General features: G+C 46.2%; 1 protein-coding gene across 7 annotated transcripts in view; it reads left to right on the top strand.

The window, feature by feature from the left end:
* SLC22A23 (solute carrier family 22 member 23) overlaps positions 1 to 13,450 on the top strand; it is a 173,167-nt gene that overhangs the window by 41,517 nt on the left and 118,200 nt on the right. For 3 of the 7 annotated variants that reach the window (XM_027601949.2, XM_027601950.1, XM_035728518.1), the window contains exon 3: positions 2,596 to 2,750. The exons of 1 other annotated variant lie outside the window; for it this stretch is intronic. In XM_027601949.2, the coding sequence (XP_027457750.1) occupies positions 2,596 to 2,750 (155 nt within the window). Of the gene's footprint in view, positions 1 to 2,595; positions 2,751 to 7,037; positions 7,163 to 9,541; positions 9,683 to 13,450 lie in introns of those variants that run through there. 3 more of the 7 variants (XM_035728517.1, XM_027601948.2, XM_035728521.1) reach the window with 2 other exon arrangements.

Raw genomic sequence — 13,450 nt, 5'->3', positions numbered from 1 at the left:
TTTCTGGGGGCTCCAGGAAGGAATCCTTTTCCTCACTTTTTCCAGCTTCCAGCGACTTCCCACATTCCTTGGCTCATGGCCCCTTTTCTAGCCTCAAAGCCAGCAGTGACAGTCAGATCTGCTCATGCCACCATCTCCCCTCCCTGCAGCCTGAAGAGGCTCTCCATGTGCTTAGATCCACCTGATGATTCCACCTGAATCAGCACCTGGTCTCAAGGTCTTTGACCGTAATTGCATCTGCAGAGCCCCTTTCTTCCATGAAAGGTAACATAACCACAGGTTCTGAGGAGGAGGTCGTGGACAGCCTTGAGAGCCACTATCTCTGCCCACTTAAGATGCCACCTCTGCATTAACGGATTTTGGAGTGTGGTTTTATATGTCATCTCTGAGGGGATTCTGCTCTGGAGGAAACCAGTTCACACTAAAACTCCAATGATCATAACATTTGTTACTAAATCTTACTAAATCACCCATACCTGACAGCAACCCCATTCGGTCGGCATTAACTGGCCATTCCAAAGAAAACTCAAGGCTCCTTTGAACTTTAGTCTTTCCCAAGACCTTGCAGTGTATAAGTGGCAAGCCTATATTCAAGACTGGGGTGTCTGCTTCTAAAGACCATGTTTGCCCCACAGTTCCTAAAAATAATTTTTACTTATTGATGTTAGCAACCATTTGGGAGGGAGACATTTAGATTTAGATTTCTACAACTTAAAAAAAAAAAAAGAAGGATCTTTTCTAAAGTATCAGAACAGGGCAAATCGTGTTTGGTGGGTATCCAGGCTGTAGACATGTAGGAAGGAATCATATGAGCTAAACCTTTACTTGCTCTGTGGCAGGCATTGTGCCTACATCCATCTCCTTTCTTAATGATCTCAGTAATGCTGTGAAGTCAGACAGTTATCCCCATTTTACAGACAAGGAAGGGGGAAATAACAATGGAGAGGTCAGATCTCATCTTTGTTTTCAGGAGACCAGCTAAGCCATATTATAAATTTATTTAAGTGGATTGGGTTTGGATAAAACTACCTATAGAGTACATGACAAGGGCTTCATGACCCCAGCACCAGTCAAAGGACATAATGCCTGAAAGCTTTGACAAGAGTTGACTCACACTGGCATTGAGTTCATCTCACTAAACCCATGTGACTAATGGGAATGGTTAGAAGCCTAAGAAATAATGAATGAAACTGTGCTCTGTAGTTCCCTTCCTCATATTTTCTCGAAATTACATCCATTTCTTTCACAGGACAAGGACATGCGTTACTGAGTATTGCTTTTTTCTTAACGGCTTTATTGAGAGATAATTGACATACCATAAAGCTCACCCATTTTAACCGAGTAATTCAATGAGTTTTGGTATGTAGACAGAGTTATAGAACCAACACCATACTCTTAAGTTTAAAACACTTCCATCACCTTGAACGGAAATCTTGTGTTCACTTGCACTCATTTCCCATTCTTGTCCCGAGCCCTAGACCACAAATCTCCTTTCTGTTTTCATTTGTCACAAGAACGTCACAAGGATGTCTAGGCAAGTTTAAGCCAATTCAGCTACTCTTTAGGTGTTTGGGGTACGAGGTGTAAATTTTTTTTTTCCCTTTGGCAGATAGTCCACTACTCCAATTTCTCTGTGAGCTATCCTTCCAGTTCAAGCTGGATTTATTATATTAATTAGTGTGGTGGAGAGTTTGGGGTTTTGTTTTTGTTTTTTCTCCTAATGAGTCGATGAAGGGAAAGATGGAAAGATACTTCCGGAAGGATAGAGAACTAGCAACTTCCTGTTCCCTGGGACCACCCCCTCTGCCCTGCCAGCCACGCCTAGAAGCACATCGCCCCCTAGTGGTCACCGATCTCGCACCCGCCCGCTCTGTAACCCGCCAACCTAGTGTTTGCACGCTACCCTTTGTGGAAACACAGTAGGCCAGGTTCTTTCCAAGCCCCTTGCTGCCTGGTGGGCTTCACTTCCAGGTCCACGCTCCTTAGTTAAAGTTCAAACTCTCTTAGTTTAGTCTGTGATCCCTTAAAAAGTATTTCTCATCCATGTAGCTGAAACAGATCAGCCCCTGTCAGGTCCTGGACTCTTGACAGGTTGCATGGGAGGTCAGGTAGGACTAGTTAACAGCCCAGAGAAAGGAAATGAAGTGACTTGGCTCAGTGTTTGTGTTGACTTTGGAGCCCATTCCAAAGGTCAGCAATTTCTCAAGACATGTTATGCTGGGTGTGTCAAGATTTGTGTTTGGGGAGTTATTATTGATTTTGTTACTCTTGCCTTGAATCATTCCCCTCTACACTCAGAAACAGACTTGCCAGCAGGAACTGGGTCCCTGTCTCAATTCTACTCAGTAGCTGTTTTGACCTCTGCCCCCTTAGGTACAAAGCAAGGGTTTGGGCTGAATTTCCCCAGAGGGCTTTTCTACCCTGTGGTTCGTGCGTGGGGTCCACGCGTGCAAATTGGGTCTAGACACCACAGAGCCTTTTAATCTAGTACTCATCCCACATCTGTGGAGCGCCAGCTGGATACTGGGGGTCAGCATCTAGCGTTGCAACCCTGTTTAATGATACTTCCTAATTTTTTCCCCTCTTCACATGCAGGGTTGGCCGGCGGCCTGTGCTGTTGTTTTCCATCATCTTCATTCTGATCTTTGGACTAACCGTGGCACTGTCAGTGAATGTGACCATGTTCAGCACCCTCAGGTTCTTTGAAGGATTCTGCCTGGCTGGAATAATACTTACCTTGTATGCATTACGTAAGTAGGAGCCTTCATGACTGTCTTGAAGAAATTAGTTGGCAGTTTTGCTGCTGCCTGTGAGGTTATGGGAAGGGTGCTGTGCTTGCTGGCGGTTTGGGATGGCAGTCTTTTGGAAGCACAAATTTCAGTGGCCTCAACTGTTCCTGAAAAAGTTGTCTCGGGCAGTGTCATCCAATACTCTGTCCTGATTTCCAGCTCAGGCTCAGGGCTCATCGAAGGACATGGAGGGTTTACATAATTGGAGAAATGGAGGTCTGCCCACAGCTGATATGGACGGGCTTTTGCTTTCCTCCAGAATTTTCTGGGTTGACATTCTGCACACTTCCAAATCCAGTGCATAATTGGACATTCCTGTACTTGGTTCCAGAAGAACATACCAAGTACCACTACTGTCTGGTCTGGGCTCAGCGATCTCATCGGCGCTTTAAGAGTTTTTCTCATTTTTTTTTTCCTACGGTTATGCAGAGTCCAAAATTCCCACACTCTCCTGTGTCCACATGTGGCCTGATGTGGTCTGGACATGAACCCTCAATACTGGAAGGGCAAATCTCAGCATTTGTTAGCATTTGCTCTTTTTAGGGTGAAAAAAAATTTCCTCCATTGATCTAATGTGTTTGTTGACTATATTAATTCCCTTGTCAGGCATGCTTATATCTCACTTCTTTGTAGTTGGTGTTTACTAAAACAGCCACAAACTCATAGGGAGGACGAAGGTTGTAGGCCTTGATGTTTTACTTATTTTCTGGTTTTATACTTTTTAATTACCTTGTTGAAAGATGTTAGGAATAACGTAAAATGATTTATAATATATCTTGCCTGCTTCTTGCCTTCTGACAACATGGGTAGGAATCACATGTAGACAATGCCCAATAGTTCTGATTCTCTTAGATTTGCATACTAAAGACTCAGTAACACTTTTCGGGTAACCTGAATTTTTGTTCCCAATTGTAGAGAATAGAAATAGAATCAATTTGTAACATAGTTTTATTAGTCACAAAGGAAGAATGAGCATAGAGAAAGGTGACAGATGTGTTCTTCCAAATCTATAGTTGGCGGTTCTGTCTTCCTCTTCCAACACTGAACTGAATTGTACTTTCTTGGAAATCACCGTTTCCAGTTTATTTGCATTTATTTTGGAATCCTTGTTTCCGGCAGAAAGGGGTTCTTTAGGAATGTGTTCAAGGTCAGTGGGTCTGGGTGATGGCTATTTGGAGGTTTTGTTTCTTGGAACAAACAACACAGGCATGGGGCTTGAACGTTCCCAGACAAAATGCCGGTGCCCTTGTTTGGCCTCACCGCCCCCTGTGGTCCATGCGTGCGGTCCACGTGTGCACAGGAGGAGGCTCCACGCTCTTTTCTGGAAGAGACCCCTAACCGTGCTCTCAGACCCTTGCCTGCGCCACGCATGTGCCGGCATGGTTGGTTTTCTCAGGCAGCCATCCTTGCGAGGTTCCTGGCTCCCCCAGGATGACATCAGGCCAGTGCATCCTCATGGATACCATTAATGGAGACAGCTCTGTGCATCGACAGGATAGAATAGCTCCGCTCAGGAATGGGGCAGGGAGCATTGCCTCCATGTCACCAGCCCCAGCGCTTCTCAGACTCAGAGGCGGAGTGTTGATGGAAAACCACCTTGAAGCAAAGATGGGTACCAGTTTTATCTTGCATGCCAACCACTAATGGTTGGCCGAGGCTGCCAGAGAACTCAGAGAACACTTTGGAGGACACTTCGGGGCTCCGTGGGGGAGAGTAACCAGAGCCCTTGGCTTCGTCTGCCTGTGATAAGGAAGGAGGGTGGGGAGGGCTGCACATAGCTCGCACTTGCCATCTTTACAACTAACTCTCCCTGAATTAAGCCAGAGCGGGAGAGAGTTTCTCCTGACCTGCCTTGTTGCAGCCTCACATAGGACTGTTTCACTGGCGTGTGTTATGACATCATGCCATTGGCCCTGAAACCCATTGCTGTATGTACTGTGAAAAATGAAGCTAAGGATGTGTTTTCACGAGATTGCATCGTGAGCGCTTTATACTAGAATGTTCTCTGTCAAAGGGTGTGCTTATCCTAGGATACTGCTTTGCTTTGATCTTGCATGTACAGAATCACATAACCTGGTCATCTGCAAACTTTTTTCTGAAAAGGGCCGGGTAGTAAACACTTCAGGTTTTGCAGGTCTCTGTAGCAGCTGCTTGACTGCCACCATATGGCGAAGCGCGACCATAAATGATACCTAAATGAATAGGTGTGGCTGTGTTCCAATAAAACTTTACTTAACCGAAACAGAAAGTGGGCCAGGTTTGACCAGTGAACCATAATGTTCAGCCACCGATAGATATAAGTGAGTTCCCGTCTTTCCACTGGCTTCTAAGAAGCTCAAAAGCTAAGAATCTAATCCAGCCATGTGTATGATGAGCCTGACAAGCTGAGCTTTAAATTCTGGCCTCTCTCCTAAATTCATCTAAACTTTCCTCCCTTCATTTTTCCTTTGTCCCATTTTCCTATTTCCATAATATAAGTGCTACTTTATTGCATATATTTGTGCCAGGAGCCTTATACTTTTTTCTGAAATGAAGCAGGGCATAAATAAATAATTATGTTTTCTTAACTTGGGATTACAAGTCAAACATCCTGACAAATATCATGGCAATGAGAATTTCCAAGTATCAACCAGCTGCCCCCCCTGTTTGAGTCAATATAGCATCTGATAGAGCAAAGTTAGACTAAAGCAAAAGGATATCAGTGAGTCCTTGGAGTTCATTGAGGGAATATTGAGACAATAAATTAGGGGGAGGTTGGTGATGGCAGAGGAGCTAAGATGGGCAAGGGGAATCAAAAATGGAAATGCAGTTGTAATGGGCAGCTGGGATTAGAGTAGGGTATGGCATGTGCTGGGCCGGGGTAGCCCATCTCTGGCAATTTTAGGCAAAGACAGAGGCTGGTGATAAGAGGTTAAGAGGCAGGCTCCTGGTCAATAGGGCAGACTGCATCTGAATTTCCAAATTAGTGTGCTTGCTAGTGTTTTATACACAGGTAGTACATGCTTGGGAACTTGTTTTGCTTAAAGGAAAGTATTGATAACCCCGGTCACAGGGTTGAAGTATTTATTGACTCTAAAGAAAAGTTTTTAAATTGGAGGCAATGATTATTTGGAAAATACATCTTTAATGGTCCTGACATTTTCTCCCCCTTCAACCATACGGGTTTTCGTTGTTGTTGTTGTTTTTTAATCTCACTTAATGCATCTGCTGGAAAGGCTTGTACTTTCTCAGAAGAGAACTGGGTATGATTCTTTTTTTAGTCCTGCAGGTGCTTGGCAATGGAAGCAGGGGAAGTCATGATTTGTGCAGATTTTGTTTCTTGTGTAGCTTGCCGTGAGGGTGGACTCTTCATTTTGCAAAATGCTGCTGACTTGTGAAAGTTTTCAGCTTTATGTGCAAGGCTGCCAGAGGGTTTTTTTTTTTTTTTTCCTGCTTTGGAATTTTTCTAAGGTGCGTTCCAGATAAATACGCTCTCCCTTAAACTTCCAAGTCATCGAAGGGAGACGTGGTGGTGTAATTAGGACATAAAATAGAGATTATTCGCATCTTCCTATGAGTCTTCATATGGAAGTGGAGTGCACGCTGGCCCGAACGAGAGAGAACCAGCGAAGGTGGATGGCTTTGTGTCTGCCTGGGAAGCCACTGGGAGACACAGAATAATTAAACACACTCGGGCTAAATCAGTGGCTTCGTTGTGTCCCTTTACCGCAGGCTGGGGTGGGGTGTGGGGAGGAGAAGAAGAAAGGTGGGGGAGAAAATGTTGACTCTGCTGGGCAAGAGACAGGGGACCACAGACAGAGAAAAGAATTACATCTCCTTATTTGTTTATGAAAATGAAGTCTTATCAAAGACTAAAGAAATAGTCGCTGTGCCTTACAGGCTGACATGATGTGTTGTGGTATGAACTTTTTCTCCAGCGAGGACTCATGACATCACAGACATGGAAACATAGTATCGTTTCAGATGTGTCTTTCTTCAAAAGAAACCCATGAGAGATTATTGCTTTTTAAGTTAATTTTATGTTAGATGTAATAAGTCTATGGGAGAGATTTTTTTTTTAATGTAAATAGTTTTTCTAGTTTCTCTCTTCATTTGATCTGTGTCTTCCCCCTTCCCATCATTGACAACCTACCCCCACCAAAACCCCGATTTGAAATAATGAACACTACTTTTTGCTAGCAGAGACCATATCTTAGTTACTTTGGGTGATTGAACATCACTTCTTTGTTCTGTTTTTGGACCCAACAGTGAACAATTTCCTTGAAAACTTCTCTCCAAGCTTCATGTTCTCATTAAGATAACCCTCCTTCAACCCAGTTAGCCTAAATAACTGGACGAATTTTACGCATAATCAGGCGGTGACCGGAAATGTCACAGGTGACTAAGTTCCTGAGTATTTCGCAAAAGGAGAAGCCATGTCTAATTGGTAACTAGACTCGGAAAAGTCTTGAGTTTGCTCTGGGCGGGGTGATGCTCTTCGTCTTGCATGGCACTGATGGGTTTAGCCTCTCGCTGAAGTGATTGAGTAACTCCTAATGTGCTGGTGTAGGGTGACTCTTCCTCACCTCACGGATTTCTATAATTTGATGTCTTTCTGAACTATTAGTCCCCGGAACATATTTCAGTCAACTGGGTTGTTAAGCATCAAAGTCATGCTGTACATTAAAAAAAGAAAAAAAAAAGGACCGAGCCAGAACATGGTGAGTTGCTGAACTGTGGAATGAAGAGAACGGTGATTACCACTGTCAAGTACAAGAGACTTTCCACTGGCTTGTGGCTCACTTCTGCTGGGGAGCAAATATTTGCGCTGCGTTTGAGGGAAGCGACAATTTCCCGTGAATGCGTGCTCGGTCACCGCCGCCTGTCTCTGTCCTCTCTCACCTGTCCCCGGCTTCAGATTCCTGGGCCCTCCCCAGAGCAACACAACAGAGCCAGAACCCCGTTCTTCTGGTGGGACCGGCTCTACTGATACAGCTTTTTTCCCACCAAGGAAGTGAGTCAGAGATTACCAAAAGCCTAAGACAAACGCTTTTTTTTTTTAAAGCTTCAGAAGAATTTTAGTTTTCTCCAGGTTCAGACTAGAGTAGCTGGGAAATCGGAACAGACTGAGGTTTCTGCACCAGTCTTTTCTTCACTGGAAGCTTTACTCACCCTGCATGTGGACTGAAAAGCCGAGGAATTAATGTATAAGCAAAAAAAAAAAAAAAAAGGTAGTGAAGTATTTGTTCTCCATCTCTCTGCCTTCCCTCTGCCCCACTTCTAAGGAACCATAGCTCCTGGGATAGCCATGGAGTGTTGAGTCGGTAGAAGCTCCTGGTGAGCGAGCTCCAGTCCCTAGGAGACAGGATGGCGAGGTGGCCACTCAGGGCCATGCTTCTCGTTGGCCTGACCCTCCTGGGGTGAGTCATCCAGCAGAGAACCAGAAAATGCCACTGACAACTAATTTTTCTCAAACTTCAAGTAAAGATGAGTAAACCTCTCTATCCCTACTTACATGTTAGCCCGAACTTGAGTTTATATTGAGACTTTTCTCTGAAAAAAAAAAAAAAATACAATGTCTGTATGTCTGAAGAGCATGGAAGGAGTTCTCGCCTCACTTGCATGTGAAGATAGAATCCAGGGTTCTTCCTCCGAGTTGCCATTGAGACCCACTAAGCAGGACAGCATGTATATATTGCCTAAATATAAGTAGGCTTCAAAGCGCCTATTTCTTTGGATGTTTTAAATTTGCAAGATAGTCCTGTCTCCTGAAATCAGAGGGAAAAACAGAACTTTTGATATCTGGCATTTTGAAATTGGAATATTTGGATGCCTTTTCCATGCAGTGGAGGATGTTATAAAAGCTGTGTGTGCATCCTTCGGGACTAGGTTTTTCCCAGACTGGAATTTTAGTGGTGCTTCAGTTGAAACAAAGCAGTTCACCACACTAACAGGGGAAGTAGAAAGATCTGGAAATCAGGAGATCTGAGCGATGGTGTGCGCTCTGCCGTGACCGACTCTGAGTCAGTAACAAATTGCTTTATCTGTAAGCTTCTGTCACCCCTGGCTTTTAAGTTAGGGCACGGGCTTCCACACTACATCCTATGGAGCTGTGCAGTCCCTTCCTGGACCCATTTGTGGGGAACATGGATGGAAAGCAACAACAACAAAAAAACCCCAGTGGATCCTCTATGACAGCATTGAATACTGCTGTAACAGTATAACAGTAACAACCAAACCAAATGGAAACCCATTGGTCTCTACCGAATCTTCTTTTGAATTCTAAGCGGCACTTCAGTGCTGGAGGGGCATGAAGCCAGGCAGATATGCGTGGCCCTTGGATTGTGTGACTGTGTCACGCCAGGAAAACTCTGCTTCGGATAGTTTATGTTTTGGGTTTTGGTGACCTTCTTGGAAACACAAGACTACTTTCTCCTTCACTCATTCGCTTGGCAAATATGTGAGTACTTACTAGGTGCCCAGGGAGCAACCTGAGCCCTTCCGGGGCACTGTCAGGTGCTGAGCGCACAAAGGCAGACATACCTGCCGGCCCTCCGGGACACTCAGAGGTTAGTGGGTAGGGATGCTGGGACAGGCCCTGAATGAAGTGAGAGTGTCAGAAAGTGACCCCTGAACCGTGAGTTTGGTAGGGTCAGGGAGAGTGGATGTTTGCTATTTGCAGGGGTTGCTCAGGGCCAGAGAGCCTAGTACATGCCAGGTACTGTGGTTGGGAAGGAGGCTGTGCACAAAGGTCCTCTCCTCCATGACCCTAGGACAGCACCAGGCTCATGAAGAGTCTCAAGCAAGAAAGGCGAACCTTTATGTGCTTTGGGGGATCACTCAGCCTGCGGCAGAGGAGAGCAGACCAAGGAAGAAGACCAGGCTCAAAGCTGGGAGGCTGTTGCAGGATCCAGGTGAGGAAGGAGAAGGTTCTGAAGAAGGCCGTGGGCACAAGGAAGGAGAAGTAAGGAGGTGCAGTCCACAGCCTAGCTGACTGAAGAATGGGGAAAATGATGACCAGGGGACGGGTGACCAGCTTGGACAAGTGGATAGATTACCCTCCCACTGGTGGGGCAAGGGATGCAGCCCAGGCAGTCTGATCCAGGTCCTATAGATTTTGAAGCTCCTGGCCACTCCCTTCCTCTGGCAGGTTTGGTGGGGGAAGATGACAACTTCAGTTCAAATATGATGACTTGGTGGTGCCTAGGGACATCCAAGGGAGTTGATTCCTCAGGTGAGTGGCTCTTCAGACGTTCAGGAGCAAGGTCCGTGTGTCCTCAACATCCTGGTAGCAGTTAAGGGCTGCAGAATAACTGAGATCACCCAGAGATTGTGTAACATGAGAAATAAATGGGCAGAGGTAGAAGAACCAGTCGGGGGAGATGGGAGGGGATAGCCTGAGTAGTCCGTGGAAAGTCCAAATAGGCTGATGCCCAGGGGGCTAGGGAAGGGGCCCGAGCAGAGTGTCAAATGATGCAAGACCAGGATTGAGAAATGTCCATTGGATGAAGCAATGATTGCCCAGTAGGGCAGAGGCAACTAGGGCAAAAGCAACTGTTGTTCAGTTTAGTGATTAACGTAATCTACATGATTTCAAACATAGGTTTTACATGTTTTCCCCACAGGAGTACTGTCTTGTCCTGATGTCAAGTGTTTGAGAAAGAAAATGACATTTTTTTTTTTTACTGTGGTTAAATGTGTATAGCATAAAGTTTACCATTTCACCATTAAGTGTACATTCAGTGGCTTAAGTACATCTACATTGCTGTGCAAGAAAATCCCTTTTTAACAGTGGTAAATGTTCATTATAATCGAGTAGAAAAAAAATTGAATTGGAAGGCAAATCTGTAATGACTATTTTTCCTTGAAGTTGCCTGAAACAGTACATTTCCACAGCTCAGTAACTGGGCATTCAGAGCCGCAGTGAATTAGAGATGCGGTTTTGTTCTCCCCACAATGTTGTGTTGCTCACACCGAAGGCAGCATCTGAAGACCGCACCCCCACTCCTTCCCGTGCACATGTACGCACACGTGTGTGCGAGCACATATCAGCAGTGGAAAAGCCCCTGGGAAGGGATCCCAGCGTGGGATGTGAGCCATGCCCCACCACTCACCCACTGGGGTCTTGGGCAAGGGGGACTTAACAACTCAATCCATCTTCTCACCTGTAAAGGATCGTGCAGAGAGGACGCATGTGATCACCATCAGAAGCCACGATCCAGAGAAATGGTGGGTGCGTTGCTTGGGCGCCTGCTTCTTGCCACGTGACAGCCACCGTTGTGCCAAAAGCAGGCATCCCATATTGAGATAATCAGCACTTTTCTCTCCCAGTAGGACCTTCTCAGGTCAGGGCCTCTCTGAGCTCACGACAAGCTTGGAAAACCTAGCTAACGAGGAACTTTGGTCTGGGGCTTGCTACCAGCGTAGGATCCCATAGGAGAATAACTTGGGGGTCAGAGGGGCTAAGAATCTGCTTCATAATCATTTCTCCAGTGGCTGACTTAATGAAGTACTTCTCCAACATCCATTCAGAGCTCCACAGACTGCATTTTAAAAACCCTAACTACTTTGGGAGCCAAAGAGGATAATAAACTAAAGGGAGAATTCTCCTGGACAAATTACATGTAGGGACCTTGTCTCTTCTGTGTTGACATGAGTACCTGAATATCCAATACCCCACTATTTGTTGAGAAAAGATGCTAAAGTAGGGTACTGGTAGCCATTTTCAAGATTTATCTTACACATACTCAAAAAAGCTCTCCCTTTCCCTTCCCTAAAAGTATATACATTTTTCTGTTGTTTTAAATGTTAGCTCAAGAAACTTGCCTGCTGTCCCTTAATGCAGCCGTTGACCTGCTGAGGTCCTGTTGTTTGCTGTGTTCTGCCATGACATTTCCACGCCCCCAAGCAGGTACATTTTAGGGCCCGAGTGAGATCCCAGAGGTCTGCCAGGGGTGGAAGGATCTGTCCCCTGCATGAGCGTCCTCCTTGTCTTTGGAAGCTGAAAGGTGCTGGCGTCTTTTCTAACCTGTGTCTTTTGAAAGTATATTTGCCCCCCTCCACATCGGGACGATGGCAGCTCCCATTTTTTATGTGATTTGTGTGAAAACGTATGCCCCTAGGACAGGTGTGAGTCAGGGAATGGGGAGGAGCTTTCCCGCGAAGTGGCACGAGGTATTCTGTTGTTCTTCCCAAATGACTCCTCAGGAGGAAAAGCTGCCCAGCTGCCACCTTCCAGTTGCTGGTCCACGAACGTGTAAGACCTGGCCAGTATTTGGGGTGGGATTATGGGCAGCACCTTGTTTTATTTGTCGGTTTTGCCTTCCCCTCTGGAGAAGTGTTCCTTCCACAAGAAGGAGCCCCCGAGCCCAGCAGCCAGGCCTTTAGAGACCAGGTGTCTGAGGCTGAGCTGGGATGTCCTGTTAGGCTCGCTCCTGGATTGTGGGGACCCATTCACCTCTTCTCCCTGGAAGCCACCGAACTCCGTGGCAGGCGGGCCCTCCCTTCCCCGCCGGCTGAGACTCTGGATGTGGTGATTCTCTGTGAAGTTGGACTCCCGGGGCCTCTAGGCATCTTTAAAGCTGTGCCCTCTGCCCTGATAGAAACCAGTCTCGGGGAGTTGAGGAGCCAGGGAAGCATTACAGCTGGGTCGGATGCCCCAGAAGGAGACCACAGGGCCACTCTGGTGGCCAAGTTCAACAGCTCAGAGACCTCAGTGTGGGGATCCCCCTGAGCCACCTGCATGGAACACAGAGCCGGGAAAATGATGGGTGTCTGATTGAGGGCTCTTGTTCTGCTGTTTTCTGTCCCTTCCTCCTTCTTTGGGGCCTTTGATGATTCTCCTAGAGAAGGGAACTTTGTGTCTTTGTGTCCACCCAGAGTTGGTTCTGCCCACTCTTCTTTGAAAGCTGGAAGGTGCCTGTGTTTCTTCCAACCTGTGCCTTTTGAAAGCATCAAGCCTTGATTTTTGCTTTGTGCCTGTTCTGGGAAGGGGCTCAGAACTCTCTCCAAACCTTTGTCAGAGTAGGGGTGAGGGAGGAATTAGGGCCCTTTCGTTCTTATCCAGCCCCCCACCCCCCCCCCACCCCTACTCTGTGACAGCACTTTTACGTGAGAAAGAGAGCTTTCGCTAGTTCTGGTGTGACTTGGAATTTCTGACTCCTCTTCCCTGACATCTATGCAATTTGTCAAGTTGGCTTATCTGTCTACATACATAAGGCCCTGGGCTCAGATTGTGGAGGCGACAAGGGGCTCCTGAGATGGAGCTGCATGTGGGGATACAAATAATTTGCCCTGTTGATAAATATTATTGACCTCTGTGTGTGTGTGTGTGTGTGTGTGTGTGTGTGTGTGTGTGTGTGTGTGTTGGGGAGGGCATGTGACTACCCTCCCTTAGTATATGGGAGGTGGTGCTGGGAGGCCACCTGGCCCTTCGTCCCTGGTCATTTGCTCACTGTTTAGCTGGCCTCAGTGCTCAAAGCACGATTTTGTCTGGTATCTCAGATTATCACTCCCTCACTCAGATGGATAGTTGGATGGATGCGTGGATGGATAAGCAGATAATCTCACTGTTTTCCTCTTAGAAAGAATCATAGACAATTCTGATGAGCAAGGGCTAGACGGAATAGCTGGGGGGAACCTTGCCTGCTGACCTCCCTTTTCATGCACTCCAACACATGCCT

The sequence above is a fragment of the Zalophus californianus genome, chromosome 7, assembly GCF_009762305.2.
Source record: "Zalophus californianus isolate mZalCal1 chromosome 7, mZalCal1.pri.v2, whole genome shotgun sequence".
Taxonomy (NCBI): Eukaryota; Metazoa; Chordata; class Mammalia; order Carnivora; family Otariidae; genus Zalophus; species Zalophus californianus.
The sequence above is the reverse complement of the archived record's forward strand: the minus strand, read 5'-3'. Positions and strand labels throughout refer to the sequence as shown.